The following is a 17828-nucleotide window of genomic DNA, read 5'->3' as shown; positions in this document are numbered from 1 at the left end:
AGAAATTCAGATGCCCAGGATACCTCACCCTTTCCCAAAAGCCAGGAAGATGAGGCATGTCCGCACCCAAGATGCACCTCAGAGGAAAGATCATTCCAAAAGGCAAGGGGCCAGCACAAAGAAGCTCACCCACAGCCCTCATCAGCACACATTATAGCTCTTCTTATGCTAATAATTCAAAAGTGCATTAACAAGCAGTAACACACACAAGCCTTAAAAACAAAAACAAGTGACCTGGAAGAGGTCAGCACACTTACCAGACCATGAGAATACACGGGCAGAGGTGGTTCTGTCAGCATCCAAAGTGGCCATTTCAAGCTCTGCAGCTAATCACAACCGTCTCAGGCTAAGCTACAGCAATTTTTGAAAATATTTAGTGAGGGTTAGAGGCAATCAGCTTTGAATTAAGCAAAAGCAGCGTTAGCAGAGTTATTAACATGATGCAGCATACAATAAAGAGGATAATTAGATTCATTATATTTTATGTTTTCCCTCTACTGCAAAACTTGATTTTCCTATATCTTAATTTTCAATAAATCTCGCTGGTTGAAGTACCATTACCTACTTTTACATAATGTCAGCCTACTGTTCTATAACAAGAATGTTATTTGACATTAACATATCTTATTATGCCAGATAATATTGGATATTTACAACAAAGAGAGGGGGAAATCCTCCACTAAGTTGAAATAAATTCCAGGTCCGAACGAAATGCATTTATTCTTTGCTTAATGAAACATATAATTGTTCTAAACCAAAATAGTATGCAATTACACACATTTTTCAATACAATACTGCTTTTATAGAGTTTTGAAGCTTTTCATTAACGTACCCAACAACAGATTTCAAATTTGTTCAGTACGTTTCTGTACTGGCTCAGATTTCATCTGATGATTTCGCCATAGGGTTATGTCAACCCTATTTTAGACATAACACATTCATTTATAATATCCTACTTAAAATTAAACAAGGTTTCAGCAACCTGGTGACTGTTCCCAACTCACTTTTGGGGAAATTAGTGCTAAAAGGAATACAAGAAAAATCATAAATATAAACACTGGCAATTCCTCTGTTTCTTGGATACAGAAAAATATAAAGGAATGTGTCTGTTCTGTATGAATTGAGAAAATGTGGATGACAATTTGGGAAGCAATTGATTCTACAGTATCCGGACTGTATACGCTGCAACTTTTATTGCATCCTTCTGTGTAAACAAAGGTTTTAATTAAGCACAATTCTTCATCAGGCCAGATACTAGCATATGAAGGCCCAGATTAACTCCAGTATTTGTAGATAGCACTGTCTCTATTACATAATGCATTTGTTTTGGATTTGTAGTATCCATGGTAGCAACCTCCTTTCTATTATGTCTGATAAAGGGTTCTACACAACTCAGTTTACATATTCTTACATTGCAGAAGAGTGTCTTGGTTAAATCAACACACAGGGAGAAGCAAGGACAAGCAAGTTAGCCCCAACTCCATTTGCTCTCCAAATGTTGTAGGGATAACTTCTTAAACAGGGAGTGTACTCTACCAGTGTCTGATTTCTGAGAAATTTAGAACCCTGAAAATCAGTGTTCTTCATTGTGCAGGAACCTACATGAATAGAGAAAGCTCCCTGCTTCAGAAATTAGCATTCCAATTTGTGGAGGGATACAGAGCAGATCTAGCACACTTGTCCTCACTCTCTTCTATCACATGTTGGCCTAACACTTCTGTAGAACACCTGAACGGGGCCGGTTTCTATTTTTTTTAAATTGTTTAATTAAATTTAATTATCTACATTGAAGAGGGGCATACTCAAAATTTCATTTAGTTAAACTTGGATCTACTCCCATGATCACCTTAGCACAGTGGCTAGCAGAAGCAGCTCTAATAACTAGGCTTGTGGTTATGTGCCAAAATATGACCCAAGCTGAATTTTAGCAAGGCATGTACATGACAATCTCATTGACATGGCATGGAACTTGGCATTAATATGTTTCTTGTGGCCTACATCATACACTGAGGGTGCTGTGCTGCAATAATACATATTTAATCCTAGAAATAACCACATTCAGCAGCGCCCAAAATTGCAGAGATCAACTACATACTATTCAGGCTCAAATACAAGAAATATGCATATCTGGCAGTAAAGAAGCTATGATCCTGTTCCCTCATTGGCCATAGGCTCCATGTCTCTGAGAACCTCACCAACTACTGGATCACTCTCAACTATACTGTTTGTTCATTCATCCAGTTTTGCCAGGACTGAAGGGCCAGGGGGCCAAATGATACACAGCTGCATAAATATGGATAAATAAAATTATTTTGTCAGTCTATGAGGCCTCAAAAATTATTTGATCAGTCTAACTCTGTAAGGCCTCAAAAAACCCCACTGCTTGCAGCACTGTTTCCAGTAACAGTATCAGTAACAGTATCTTGAAGATAAAAAAACACTTCTGATGTTGAAAGGAAGTATGACAGCCATCTTCAAATATCTAAAGGGCTGTCACATGGAGGATGGAACAAGCTTGTTTTCTGCTGCTCTGGAGGCTAGGACCCGAACCAATGGCTTCAAGTTACAAGAAAGAAGATTATGACTTGCATAGCTCAGTTGGTTAGAGTGTGATGCTGATAATGCCAAGGTTGCAGCTTTGATTCCCATATAGGACAGCTGCCTATTCTTGCATTGCAGGGGTTGAACTAGATGATCCTCAGGGTCCCTTCCAACTCTAAAATTCTATGATTCTATGACTAAACAGAAGAACTTTCTGACAGTAAGAGCTGTTCGATAGTGGAGCAGACTCCCATGAGAGGTGGTGGACTCTCCTTCCTTGGAGGTGTTTAAGCAGAGGTTAGGTGTATGATCTGTCTCAACCTGTGGGTCCCCAGATGTTGTTGGACTACAACTCCCATCATCCCTGACCACTGGTCATGCTGGCTAGGAATGATGGGAGTTGTAGTCCAACATCTGGGGACCCATAGGTTGAGAAACACTGATCTAGAAGAACTTTCTGACAGTAAGAGCTGTTCGATAGTGGAGCAGACTCCCACGAGAGGTGATGGACTCTCCTTCCTTGGAGGTGTTTAAGCAGAGGTTGGATGTATGATCTGTCTGTCATATATGATCTAGTTGAGATTCCTGCACGCAGGGGGTTGAACTAGATGATCTTTGAGTTCCCTTCCAATTCTACAATTCTTTGATTCTATGAATACACTTTTCCTATTTATTACCATATATTTTAATATGGTCAGCTATTTTTCGTTGATAAACTATTTGGTAAAAAAATGTATTTTTAAAAATGTACTGTGTATTATGCTGGTTAAAATAACTTTTTGCCATACTTGATGGCATTTTTTTAAGGTACTATAGAAAAATGTGGGCCCCAATCCAAAGAAAAGTTTTCACTTGTAATATACTGAGTCAGTAACGGTCAAAAGGTTTGCAACTTTTTAACACAATATCAATGTATTGCCAGGTATTCTTGTGCATAAATTATTGTGCCTATATAAATACTTTTTGACCTCAGCGATGTTTTCAGGACACCCATTAGCATAATTTAAATGATCTGTTTTTAAATTCCCAGCAGTTTTCTTCCCTGTACACAATACAATTAAATAATCACAAACTTCTATTTATGATCAAATAAATCCATATCAAAACATGTTTGCAGTTTTTAGAGCTTAAGTTTATACTTAATTTGGCAACACTCCTTTAAGGCAGACTGGGAAACACATTCAGCTCAAAAGATGGAATATTGAAACACTTTTGAAAAGGCCTGGAAAATGTTTTAAATTCATGCCAGAGCATAATTTCTTTGCAGCCAAAAGCTTCCCAACACTGAATGTGGATATTTTGTACTGATTAGCTGGTGGGCATATAGTACTTTCAGTGGAAATTTCACATACAGTGTCATGTAAGGTCAAGTCTGGGGTGCAAGTCATTGGTTATAGATCAATTTACACCTGGTCAGGTTTGGCAATGAAAACATATACTGTATCCATAAGCATGTATACTGCCATATGAAACTTAGGTTAGCGTATGTATTGTAGAAAACGTGTGCTCTCTGTGATTTCTAACTGCAGTCTGGGCCAGCCAGCCTTAGGATTCAAACAAAACTTCACAGGTCAAATACAAAATGTGAGGGGAAAGAAAGGGTATCTACCTTATTTACTTTTGCTTTAGCACTGAATTTTAAACTATCATTTGTAGAGTCACTATAGCCTATTCTATATTATTTGTCAGGTAAATAATTCAAAAGTCATGTTCTGAAGTGTGTTGTAATGGAACAAGCAAATCAAGGGAACCATAGTAATTGTTCAAGGTAATAGTAATTTAAGAACACATTAATGTTTATTAGCTTGTCTAACACAATTATGTGTGTAGTAAGCTACTTATTTACAATGTGCTCAACAGGACTTTGTTCTGGAAGTGCATGGCCCTGGAAGTGATTTGAAATTTAACTATCTAATTAAATGAAATAAGTAGCAAAGTCACTCATCACTGGATAAAGTGAATTTCAAATATCAAGCCCAAATGACAGTCATTTACTGGCCAAATTTATTTGTAGGGATCATCAGTACTACAAAGCAATGGGCATGAGTGGTTGGTGGTCAAAAACTAAGTTTTCTCTTCTCAAGGGAAGGAACTACAAATTTGATACAAGACTTTGATGTGTTCCCATAAAGTTGAGAAACTTGCACAGAAATAAGGCAAGATGCAGCTGAACACATGCAAGAAATTATGCAAGTTACTGAGACCCAACACATGCCTCTGCTAAACTTTCTCTTAAGACTTTTATTAGTGATATTTATAACAGAGCCACAGGGAGAAATATAAACAGGCAACAGCAGAGTTTGCATCTTCAGTGTCAGCCAGAGCTGCTGCCGCCTTTTCAAGTGACTTGCAAAGCTGCCAGATGGAACAAGCAAGACAAAAATAGCTACAAGCTGAGGCAGGGAAAGGTTGTTGATGGACCAGGGAAAGTGAGAACAGTGGGAAACAGAGCATGTAGTGAAAGGAAGAGGAAGGAGGAGGATTTGAGGGTGCTGGAAAAGTTGAGAGGCCAAATCACTGGGGGGAGAGAACACAGGGAAAACCATATTATGAGGGTGACAAAGAAAGGACAACTCTGAAGGTAAAGAAAAGTGGGGTGGGTGGAGAAAGATGCTTCAACCTCTGCCTTCAGTTATGCAGGGGAAGAAGAGAAAAAGTTGAAGAGTCTAGGACTTCTAAATTCTGCTGTGCCAGAGTTTCTGTGTCTTCAGCATCTATGTGACAGAAGAGATAAAACTGTGATCCTTTTCCCCATTAGCTCGTCCCCATGTCACTGCATGTGATGATGAGGGAAAGCCACATCTGATGCACTTCTACTTAGCTTGAAGCTCTTGTACAAGACCCTGTCTTTAAAAAACAAGGGAGGGGGAGGTTGTCACCTTTTGTCTTTAAAGGTAAAAGTAAAGGGACCCTTGACTGTTAGGTCCAGTCGCGGACAACTCTGGGCGCTCATCTCATTTTATTGGCCAAGGGAGCCAGCGTACAGCTTCCGGGTCATGTGACCAGCATGACTAAGCCGCTTCTGGCAAACCAGAGCAGCACACGGAAATGCCGTTTACCTTCCCGCTGGAGCGGTACCTATTTATCTACTTGCACTTTGACGTCCTTTCAAACTGCTAGGTTGGCAGGAGCAGGGACCGAGCATGGGAGTTCAGCCCACTGTGGGGATCTGAACCGCCGACCTCCCAATCGGCAAGCCCTAGGCTCTGTGGTTTAGACCACAGCGCGACCCGCGTCCTTTTGTCTTTAGCCATTGCTTAAATGTGCAACATTACTGGGAGATTATGTTTTATCTCCATGCTGTGAAAACTAAGGGCACCTCTCCTATGAGGAAGAGGCTAAAATATCTGTGGTGTTGTTGTTACAAGCTGTCAGAGGTTTGTAAAAACATGCACATTGTGGAGGAAGTGAGCAAAGAAAGGTTTTCTCCTCTTATAATACTACAGTTCAGAACAGGCAGATATTAACTGCCACAAGATGTGATAGCCCCTGTCTTAGAAGACTTAAAGTGAGATTAGACAAAGCTATGGAGAATGAGTTTAATCAACAGTCATTGACCATAACAGCTAACTCAGACAGGGGACTACTAGATATCATTCAGGTGGGAAGAGAAAGGGAGGGCTGTTTCCTTCATGGCCTGCTTGTGGGCTTCTTAGGACAAGACTGTGTCCCTTACAGCATGCTTCCGGAAAACAAAGTGTGTAAGATGGCAACCATGCTGAGCATATTGACTCAGATAAGTATGTACCACTGAGTTTCGTGAGATCTTAACATGACTTACTTTTGAGTAAGCATGCAGCAGGATTAAACAGTGCATTAAACTGGACAGTGACCTTCACCTGATTCAGCGGGTCCCTTTTACTTTAGGAGAAAGGCCTTCATCCTTCTTTCAGTGGCAGAGCACCTATTTTTCAGGCAGGCATTCCTGATTCAATCCCTACCAACTCCAGAGAAGACTAGAAAAGACTCCTGCCTAAAACCCTGAAAATCTGCTGCGGGTCAGAGCAGTCCAGGAGTGAGGAACCTGTGGCCCTCAGATGTTGCTGGGTGACAAACACCTATCAGCTTCCCACCCTCACCACCACCCAGGCCTAGCCGAAAACTATGGATGTTGCAGCCCAGCAACATGTCGTGGGGCGCAAGTTCCCCCACCACTAGAGTAGCAACTCTGAGCCAAGAGGGTTTGTCTCAGCGCTGGGCATCTTCTTAGGCACGGAACCTCCACATTCAGGGGTAGTATAGCTGCAAATGCCAGGCCCTGAGGGCAGGTGCTCTGCCTCTGCCTCCCTGCTTGGTGAGGTTCCTGTCCCGCGGACATCTGGCTGGGATGTCCGCCGTTGGAAACAGAGCGCTGGGTTAGCTGAGGCGAGGGAAAAGGAAAAAAGAAATGCAAGGGCCGAGGAGAAGGAAGAAGCAGCGGGGGCAGGGAAGGGAGCCAGGGCAGCGGGGTGGGTGAGGCGGGTGGGCGGCAGTCCAGTCAAGCGACACCCGCCGCCCTCACAGCCTCAGGCACAACAAGCGCGGTTCCCCTTCCCCCTGAGGAGGCGAAAGGGCAGGCGAGGGGGGCAGAGGTCAGACCTGAACGCTTGGAGCGGGCCCTCAGCTCCAGCACTTTCCAGCTCACGTCGGCCAGAGCGGACGCCATGGCGAAGGGAGGACCGGCGGCGGCGGCCGAGCCGTCAGAGGAAGCTTCGGAGCTCGGCTCTGGCGCTCGCCTCACAGACCCGGACTCTCCCTTCCCCCGCCCCAACTCCCGAGGCAGGCGGTTGAGCGGTTGCCCGGCCTGGCCGTAAACGCGTCCCTGCGCGCATGCGGGCTGAAGGGCGCGCGGGCCGTGAAGAAGGGAGCGGGCGCGACGTTGTCGTAAAGCGAACCCGGAAGCCGGTCGGGATTGTGACAGGCGCGCCCCCTCCGCCCTCTCGCTTCGCGGTGGTTCTTCTCTCTCCCACCCCCCCCCCTTCCTGACATTCCTCGCCTCAGCGGATGGGGCTGTAAGTGATGTTGGTGGTCGCGGTGGCAAGGAGGAGGAGGACCCAGTTTGTTGGCGCTGCTGCTGCTGCTGCCCGTGCGCGATGAGGGCTCCCTGCTGCCGCCGCCCGCGGAGGGGCCTCCCGTTCCCCCCCTTCCTCCTCTTCCTCTCGTCCCTCCTGGTGGGAGCGAGGCCCGGCTGGGCCCTGCAGAATGTCACGTCCCAGCTCTTCGGGAACCAGGCCTACGGAACGCTGGCCGCCTTCGGGGACTTCAACTCCGACAAGCAGACGGACCTTTTCGTGCTGAGGGGAGGTGAGGAGGGAGGCGAGGCGGGAGGGCGGACCTTGGCTGGGTCGGGGTGGGCTTGACATCAACATTATCTTCTTCATCATCCGTTTATTTGTATGCCACTTCTCCACAGCTGTGTTTACAGCACCCCTCGTGCAACACACCACATAAATATCTTCTTTATTTATCTGTTACTTCATAAAATTTATACACTACAGTACTTGATTGCCAAAACAAAACAAAATCACAGAGCGATTGACAAAAGAGGGTAAGACCATGATATTATCAGCAGCAACTGCTTTTAAAACATTCAAAAAAGCAATGACACGTCATTTACTTGTTATATTATGAACAATTAGAAGTAATCATGAAGTCAGTAAATACAGAAGAGAAATGCATATAGGTTAACCTGATTGAGCGGCTTGGACTGAAGCAGGAGAGAGAATTCTACCCAACATGAATGGGAACAAAATGGTAGTACACAAAAGTTTTTTGGGTGGGGGTTAATTACTATTCCCAAAGGATGTTTCGCAGAAACTAATCACGATGAACTTTTATACAGTACACTGTATGGTAGAGATATTGCCCAGCTTTCAGCTATGTCTCCTTTCTCCATTAGTGGCCCACCTCTCACCTGGGGAGGCAAAGGACCTGGGGGTGGGGTGGTGTTGGACGCAGGCAAGTGGCAAGTAGATTAATCAGTTGCAATGGATCTGCCAAAAGAATGGTGAAGGGTTGTTTACATTGTTAGTTCTGATCACAGACCAACTGAAATGAATGGGCATAGCTAAGTTTTGTTTCTTTTTAAACAATTTATATACCACTTGATTGTTTTACAGACATTTGACGACCGTATAAAATAGAACATATAGGTAGAGTTAGGTGCATTAATTTCAATAGGTTTACTCTGACTAGAGCCAAGTAGAGCATGGCTTGAGCAGCCCCATGTCTGCCAATTGTGGAAATGAAGTGAATTAGGTGTTTACAAAAGGAGTGTTAGCTTTAGGGTGGAAAGCTCTGAGCTAGTGAAAGAAACCTGTTGTTGTTTATTGGTCCTCATGCATGCCACGCCCTAATGACTCAATACAACTCATGTGTCTGCAGCATGCCTCAGACTTGGTAGCTGATTCCAGACTAAATGACAATTCATAGAAGTAGTTGGGATGGGCTTTTGTTGTATACTGAAGCCCAGCAGCATGGTTAGAGCAACTTTTCTGCCCAGAATTCTGTAAGTTTCATAGGTTTTCTTGTTCTGTGTAAATTCATCTAAATTCATAGCAGGCAATTGCCTTTGTAGTGATAAAGAACAAGATTTGTCAAGATATGTCTCTGTTACCCTTGTAACTGATAAGAAACATATTGAAATGGGAAACTGCATAACGCAAGATAAGATTCATAATGCCCAGATAAAGAAAGATGTGACTTTGAAGTGGTTCAGTTGTGAACCCAAACTCACTTTCCTTCACATGCAGCAGTTATCTCTTTTTAGGCAAACCATAGCTTACAGTTTTGTGTTATCCAGAACACTATGGTTTGTGCTTGCCCTGCAAACAAGAATTGAAACTCATGATATTTTTCAATTCATAGTTTTCTTTTTGAGGCAAAACAAAAGTCTAATTTTTAGGGGAACCATGAAAGGAGGGAGGGAAACCATTTATGAAATGAGTGGGAGTAGGGAGCATGTTGACCTGAGTATGTATACCAATTAGACGTGTTCATGTAAAGACAAAGTATGATTTGGCATTACATTTAGACATGGGTGTGTGTGTGTGTGTGTGTATCTCACTATAGTGCAACAGTGGTTTTCAAACTTTGTTCCAGGGAACCTAGGGCTTACTCAGTGAGAAGTTTAGTAATGCTGAACAAGGTTCCCTGGAAAAGTTTGTTCATCATTACTTATATTTTCCTGCAGCATTCATGGGAGTGCTAGGTCTGTTCTAGGGGCACTCTCCCACTTTGTATAGAGAAAGAGTGAAAGTCTAGCAGAGCTGGCAGTGTGTCTTGTGAACTGTGTGTGTGTGCACGCGTGTGTACACTTACCCTAGAAAGTTATGTAAAGCATACGACACTTACTCTAGGGCTCCTTAAGTCTACTCCACTTCACTGTGGGGAGGAGTTGCGGTGGACCACATGGCAACCCACTCTCCTCTGGGGGCTGGGGATGAAGTCCCGTGTTGCCCAGGGGATCCTGGCCACGTCATTGTCCAGCCAGCCAATCCGGTGGCTGGGGGGCGTGGCTGGGACCATTTAAGCTGAGGCGTGAGCCAGAGGGCTTCCTCTTGGCTTGCTTCTTCAAACTCCTGCCCTCCCTCCCTATTTTCAGGTTTCTTTTTCGTTCGCCTTGCTATGGACCTCGGTTGGTCACCATTGAGGGGCCTGGTAGGATTTATTCCACTTTGCAAAATTGGCATGGGGCCATTTGGTTTTCACCTACCTTGTAGCAATCGTCACAACTTTGTAAGGTTTTGTGGTTAGGCATTGTTTGACCTTATGATGGGGAAGGGGAGGTGTGGCCATCATCTGCCCCTCCAAGCTTAAGGGTATTCCATTAAAGGAATCTGGGGGGATGAATCTTGTCCGAAGCCTGGGGCAGGGCTAGGGCAATGACATGACCCCACTGGGAACATCCGGGGATGCTCAAATTGGTCTGCATCAACGGGGCTCCCCTTTCTGGTGGTTTACCCTTACGTACCAGACTTCCTGCTCAACAGGCAGGAGTCAGATATAGTCAGGTCCATTCAATGCCTAAGCCAATACCGCTCACAGTCTGTAATCAATAAAGTTGTGGCCAAAATTTGCCTAATAACATTAACGTAATGTCTGTGTCCTGGTGTCTTATTCTTTACAAGGTGGTGGTTGCAGGGTCTAGACACGCAACAGATGAGTTATTGTGGAACAGGTTTCCCAGAGGGTCGTTCAAAAACCATGTATTACATGACAGCTCCTGATATGATGTTTTCATTTTAGACTACAGTCATGTTTTTCTTTGGTTTTCAGATGGTGAATTAAATATTTTCCTGGCAGACCAAAAAGAACCCTATTTTAAGCCCAAAGTCAAATTATTATTAACGTAAGTATCTCTTTATAAGATATGTTAAATACATCTGATATATAGCAGATTGAATTCTATTCTCATCCCATCAGAACAGGCATAAGCCTTTCCAGAAGGCTGTTGTGTGCTATTTGTTATAACTGTCTGATTGCTGAACTTAAATGAACTGTCCAAATGCTGAATTTATTTACCATGGGACTTAAGTCTGAAGTTTGTGGCTTGTGGTTTCGTGATTTGCACATAGGAAACTTGTGGTAACCTGATATGTGATAACCTTCATAATTAGTGGCTTGTAGACTAGAAATGACACTTTACATTCAGAATTGGGCAGAGCAATTACTGAGAAAATATTCCACTTCTTTCTTATGCTACAGACAAGGGCATGTTTAATTTTTCCTCATTTTAAACCCAGCTGAAGCATTTTTTGTGGGGGAGGGCCTTTGGGGAACTTATTCTAGGAATGCCTCTTATCTCCTTGTGTGTGACACGTAGAAAAGAATCCTGTGCACCACCAAGTGTTACTCAGGGGATCATTCTTGGTTGGTACAGGGAACTGGAAAGACCCTGTTCAAATGTGAGCCAAGGTAGAGACACTGGCTCCATTGGTAGACTTTGGAATGGATGTTAGCCCTGCCATTTGCCTAATGTGTGCCATAATAAACTTTCTGTTTATCTTTCAAAAGCTTTATGATGACAGTCCTTCTTTTCCGCTCGCTCCTTCTCTGTCCAGGGTTTCACCTTTGAGTCTATATTCTATGTGGAAGCAATTTATTAAGCCCTATTTTAAAAGCATGAAATAGATTCAGCAGTTGGAAACACCTCAAGAGTTTTGTGGGCAGAATATAGAGAATGATATAAGCTCAAATATTGTGCTGCATTAGAAGAGTGCAAGAATTATGTGCAAGTCACTGTTAAAGAAAGCATGATTGTTTGCAATCACGCACTAAGTAATTAACAATACTTTACCTTTTTTAATTTTAGAAATGTGGTGATAACCAGTGTGGTTCCTGGTGATTATGATGGTGATTCACAAATGGATGTCCTCCTGACAACTCGTCCTCAAAAACAACCTAACGCTGACCTATCAGTTTTAATTTTCTGGGGAAATAATCAAACTTTAGGTAGGCAATACCATTTTAAAATTTCTAGAAAGTGATCATCAAGTTCAGTCCTGAAGGATGTCTAGCCATTGCCCTGTTCACATGTATGAAGAGGGGGTTGGAGAGTTAGTGTCGTACTTGCTCATGCCACCATTGACTTCCATGTGTTCAAGGGCCCTGTGGGTACGGTACCTTCACACATGGGTAAGGGCCATGGGTCAATAGTAGAGCACTTCTAAAAGGGTCCAGGTCCAGGTCCCAGGCATTTCCAAGTAGGACAGGGAAAATCCACTGTCTGAAACCCTGGATAGATAGACAGACAGATTGTCTGGTTTGATATAAGGCAGCTTCCTATGTTCACATATACACCACTATTGTTTTGGGGTAGAGTGAATATGCCTAGTTCAAATCTGTCCTTTCTAGGCACACAGTCAATAGACAACAATTTTATGACTTCCTTTACTCTGTAATGTAGCAATAATAATGCCCCATAAGGGTTCACGTAATGGATATTGATACACGATTAGACTGTTGGGATATATGTTCAAGTAATGTGTGGAGCCAGATCCTCACACAGTCTCTGTCTCATACCTTCATGCACGCACACACTCAGACTGCTATCTATGGAAACAAAGGACATATATTTATTTCTTAGCAACTGCACTCCTGTTTCTCTTTCCAAGGACATTGTAAAAAAAAAATCTGGTAAGTTTTAGAGGGGGAGAAAAATCCTCTCTAACACTTTCTTTTGTGACTGCACAAAAAGCAAAAGGGACTCCTTAATCCCAGCAGAAGAATGCAAATAATGTCAATGCACAACTGAATAGCAAGTACTGCCTTAACAACTATTCAGAGTCGCAAAATGTAGCTGCATCCAGAAAATTGTGTGGATGCAGTTATAAAATCTATGAACAGTTCTTGCATATTTGCAAGGAACACAAGTCTATGTCTCTGCTTTCATATACTCCTCTCTGATTTGATCTGGCAGCGTATCTTCTTCTCGAGAAAGAAATTGCAGTTGCTCAGTTTGCATGACATCAAAACTCTTTTCCCACTCAGCAGCTCCCCATGGGCAGGAGGAGACCCAGAAGGCTGGATTAAGTCCTGTGGGCCAAGGGGTTCCCCATTCCGGGTTTAGTGCTACATGCACATCAGCTCATTAAAAAGTGTTAATTTAAATGAATTGTATTAATAGTCAGCCCACAGAATTAAATCAGAATGCTTGAAATACTTAGTAGTTGAGAGAACCGAGGTTAACAACTGTATTTTTTCTTTCTTTTCAGATGTAAATCGTAAGTTTGTATTAAATAAAACATTTCATGATGAGCCACTAATCATGGAGTAAGTATATGTTCATTATTATGAGAAGGGTTTACAACTGTAAATTAGAATAAAACAGAGAAAATATAGTTGACTCTCTGTGCAGTGTCCACTCTGAAATAAACTCAATTGAGTTCAGTGGGACTTTTTCCCAGGAAAGGATATATAGGATTGCAGTGTAAATGTACTAATCATTTAAAATGTGGTATTTAGCCAACCTCTGTTCTTCAGATTTTAAGAAAGGGCTGTAGCTCAATGGCAGAACACCTGCTTTGCATGCATAATGTCCCAATTCAATTGGCTGCATCTCCAGGTAAAGAGATGTCTTTGTCTGAATGTGGACAATACAGAGCTTGATGGATCAGTGACCTGATTTGCTATAAGACAGCTTCATATTTTTCTAAGCTTCTGCATGCTTTTGGGGAAGCAGTGTTAAACTTAGAGGAGGAGGAATTGTCCTATTATTGACAGAGCAGCTGGAAAGTTCAGCTTATCATTGTTGCTCCTGCAGTTTCAATGGTGACTTAATTCCTGATGTATTTGGAGCTACAAGTGATTCTGACAAGCCACAGGTACTACTTGGCAGGTAAGCTGAATTCATTTATTACGTTTTGAAAAGATGCATTGTTGAGTCATAAGTTTCTGTCTTACAGTATTGGTGTCATAAATCCTTCTGCTGTGACAGAATTTTGGGCTTGCACTGAGCTAGCTTTAGATATGCATTTGGTACTAGAGCTTACAGGGAGGTAGAATTCGGTGTATAATTGCCTCTGTAGACACACCAGCCTGATTTGCACATAACACTTGGTGCAAATGAGAAAGTATCCTGACTCCCAGAGGGGAGATTGCGGACACTTTGCTCCTTCCAAGTCATTTGCCACTGAGCTGATCCATGGTTTGGCTTAGCGTGCTGTCTGAACCTCAGCTTGTGGTTTAGCACTCTCTAGACAAACCATGTGCCATAAGTCATAGGACAGATCTTGGTTACATCTTATGGTTTGTCTGGAGAGAGCAAAGCCAAACCACAACTTTTTACAGCACAATGTGACAGCAAATTGAGTGATGGGGAGCAAGGCAGTCGTATTCTCCTCTCTGGAAGCCTGCATGTTTGCTCATTCACACTGAGTAATGGTTTGGCATAGCATTACATACCAACATTTATGTGTGCTTTATCACATTTTGGCATCTTTATCGCTTGTCCTGTATCATGACCGAAAAGGAGGCCTTGTAAGTGATTGAGAGCAGATTATGTGCTCTCTGATACAAATCCCTACTTTCCTTCTCTTGTGGACTCCCAAAGGCATTTGACTGACTACTGGGGGAAGAGAACGCTGGACTAGACAGGTGTTTGGTCTGATCCAACAAGACTATTCTTACATGGTTGGTTTGAGCAATAGTTAAGAATTACTTCTGCACTATGATGCTTGCCATTGCTAGCTTCACACTTAATCAGGATTTGCAAGTGAGCTTTAAACAATGGTTTCAGATCCTTGTAAAAGGATTCTAACATAAATGATGATATATAATGGTGTGGATGGTGGTGTTAAACCATGGTTGATGCGAACAAGAGCTTGGAGGGAAATTTTGTGCTGAAAATGTGGAAGGGTGCATGACTTTTTGCATGCTGATGTTTCAGCTCTAGCTGCTGTGTTTCTTTTTATTTATCAAATCAATTTTACAAAACACTATAAATGCAAAATTACCAATATTAACAAATTATGAACACAAATGTCTGTTATTCAGAATAATATCTAAGCCTATACATTTTCCCATTAAAATTGAATTGTTAGTTTACTCGAAGCTTATTAAACAAAGTAGATTCTACATCTGACTGCTGTGTTTCTTTACAATACTGCAATGGAACAAGTCTGTGATGGGTAGTCACTAGGAACAATAGAGAAAAGTATGGCAGGAAGGAAAGAAGCCTATTGTAGAAGCTTGGTGTGAGCTGACTTGTTGAAGGCATAAATGCACAACGCTTGTGCTTACCAAGATAAATTGGTATAAAGCAGTAATTGCTATGGCTGGGGCTGTTGGGAGTTGAGTTGCAGGTTCCTTCCTCCTGTTGTCAGAGGAAATCATCTTAGAAGAGGCATCCTTTCCTGTTTCTGAGAGAAGGGAGGATGCCTCTTTTTAGGAGTACTGTATATTTGCTATCTATTATGTTGCTAGAAATCATCCTTTTAATAGTAATTTTAAAAATCAGTTGGGTAATAAGTTGTGGCTCTATTTGAAAATCAAATAGGGCCATGTGCCCTATTTTTTACATGTGCTCCTCTTTTCTAAATCAGGTTATTAAATAAATTAATCCACACGATCAATTGTTTAATGTTTCCATTGTTTTAGAGGTATATATGAACACTAGGGGCTGCTGCGCCTTTGCTAACTGCCCTTCCCCACCACCTGACCAAACCCCTCCACACACAGCTCGCTCCATTCCCCATACCATTTTAAAGGAGGGAGGAGGCATATCACAGAGTAACTTACTAAACTTCTATGTGAAGCACCTTTCCCTGTGTGTTAAACCTTGCTGTAGGTGCCGTTAACAAAGCAGGGTGGTGCTTCACAGCTCCTCCTCCATTAAACAGCTCTCCTGAGCCACTTGCCACCCATACCACTTCCTTGCTCACCTGCCTGCCATTTGTCATGCTGCAGTTGTTGTGGCTGCCTATGCATTGAACCAAAGGCAAACTATTCTGGAAGCTCTGCAAATGCCATCTTAGTAGTCAATATAATCCCACAATTAATAGGTAGTTGTTGTAACAATGAGCTCATATATGTTTTAATTCACTTGCTTTGGTATAGGCTAATTGACTTGTTTTGAAGCTATCCATATCTGTGAGCTTGGGGTGCTGGGCTCTGAGCACAGAAAGGGGAACTATCCGTTGCCACCTATGCCCTTATCTGGTCAGGTGAAGTCATGGGAAGTCCTGGACAAAGTGGTGTTTGTGTATAAAGAACATAGGAACATTTACTTGGGCATGGACAAACCATCTCCTTGATGCGATGCCCTGTAAATGCTGGGAGACATGGCAGGCTGATTTACTGTAAGTCTAGACCAGGGCTCAGCAAACTTTTTCAGCAGGGGGTCAGTCCACTGTCCTTCAGACCTTGTGGGGGGCCAGACTATATTGGGGGGGGGGCGGGGGGAGATGAACTTATTCCTATGCCCCACAAATAACCAGGAGATGCAATTTAAATAAAAGAACACATTCTACTCATGTAAAAACACCAGGCAGGCCCCACAAATAACCCAGAGATGCATTTTAAATAAAAGGACATATTCTACTCATGTAAAAACACGCTGATTCCCGGTCTGTCCGCAAGTCGGATTTAGAAGGCAGTTGGGCCGGATCCGGCCCCTGGGCCTTAGTTTGCCTACCCATGGTCTAGACCTTTCTTTTAATGAAGCACTAGAACTAATTGTTCTGGTGTTTTTGACATCCTTCTTTGGTATCCCTGCACCCAGCCACTCCCACGAGCTCTTTGGGCTTAATGGATCAGGGCAGCCTGTCAGTGGCTGTGCGAACTGCGGAGTATGATGACAGGCTTACATTTTTATGTATGTAGGAAGATAGACATATGGAAGGGTACTGAGTGCAGAATAAATCCAGGTGTCTGAAGCCTTTGACAGATGTTTCAGTTTTATATGTAATCAATGGTGATGCTCATCAGCTCTAAAGGAAATGGTTTGTTGTGAAGTGTTTTGCACTTCCCTGGGGCTTTTTAGCTATTGTGTCAAGAGAAGCGCATTAGACCTAGAGAAGTCAATCAGATTATGCCACTGTTTCCATAGAAACAGTACATCAGTTTTTCTAACTTGTTTCCCCAGGCACTTAAATGTTTTAATTAAGAAACCTATTTGTATCATTCAGGCTAAGAGTACTGTTCTTCAATAAAAAGGTAAAATATTCCCTCATTTAGGTAAATCACCCAGTAATTTAATATATCTATATTAGGATAACTAGATGGATTGTTGTCCTTTTCCTGTTTTTAAGACTTGATTTTTTCATCTCAGAAATCAGTTTTTGACAGGGCAAATTATTTTGTACTATGAAAACAGAAACAGTGTTTAGATGTTGAAATCATTTTAAGTGTCTAGGGGGAAGTTCTTCTGCCCTTCTGAGATAGTTTTATGGCCATTAATCTCTTTCATTTTTATCAAGATGACTTCTGTTTAAAAACTGTGACTTATGGAACAAAGCCTGCACATTCCTCAAGGGTGTGGATGACAGCAACCATAACCTTGCAATGATTGTGTTGGAAGATTTTATCAGCTTTTGAACAAAAAAGTCTCCTTGCTCTTTCCTCCCCCCCCCCATCCCCAGTGAGGGGGAATAGTTTTAGTAGAAAGTAGCGTGGTTGTTAGAAATAAAAGGTTGAATATTATGGATCACATTATAATAAATTCCTCACAGTGTGTGAAGAGCACAACTCTCCTTTGCATTTCATGCTTTGTCTTTTAAGGGGGAAAGTGTATAAGTTCATAGGGAACTTCTGACGAAATTAATGCAGACTTATCAAGGATGGTGTCTTTATCCATTTGGAAATGGAAA

General features: G+C 42.4%; 2 protein-coding genes across 9 annotated transcripts in view; one reads left to right on the top strand and one right to left on the bottom strand.

Moving 5' to 3' along the window:
- Window positions 1-7335, bottom strand: part of PHKB (phosphorylase kinase regulatory subunit beta) — a 134348-nt gene extending 127013 nt beyond the window's left edge. For 3 of the 8 annotated variants that reach the window (XM_081923999.1, XM_081923998.1, XM_081924003.1), the window contains exons 1-2: window positions 7120-7292; window positions 258-351 (exon numbers count right to left, since the gene is read on the bottom strand). In XM_081923999.1, the coding sequence (XP_081780125.1) occupies window positions 258-312 (55 nt within the window). In that variant the 5' untranslated portion in view covers window positions 313-351; window positions 7120-7292. Of the gene's footprint in view, window positions 1-257; window positions 352-7119 lie in introns of all 8 variants that reach the window. The other 5 variants (XM_081924000.1, XM_081924004.1, XM_081924002.1 and 2 more) reach the window with 3 other exon arrangements.
- A 77-nt stretch (window positions 7336-7412) lies between these two features.
- Window positions 7413-17828, top strand: part of ITFG1 (integrin alpha FG-GAP repeat containing 1) — a 110237-nt gene continuing 99821 nt past the window's right edge. The window contains exons 1-5 of the mRNA XM_081924054.1: window positions 7413-7824; window positions 10798-10870; window positions 11834-11973; window positions 13236-13293; window positions 13784-13858. Coding sequence (XP_081780180.1) covers window positions 7614-7824; window positions 10798-10870; window positions 11834-11973; window positions 13236-13293; window positions 13784-13858 — 557 coding nt within the window. The 5' untranslated portion in view covers window positions 7413-7613. The remainder of the gene's footprint in view (window positions 7825-10797; window positions 10871-11833; window positions 11974-13235; window positions 13294-13783; window positions 13859-17828) is intronic.

Source organism: Podarcis melisellensis (genome assembly GCF_964234715.1).
Source record: "Podarcis melisellensis genome assembly, chromosome: 8".
Lineage (NCBI taxonomy): Eukaryota > Metazoa > Chordata > Lepidosauria > Squamata > Lacertidae > Podarcis > Podarcis melisellensis.
This window is presented reverse-complemented; position numbering and strand designations above follow the sequence as displayed.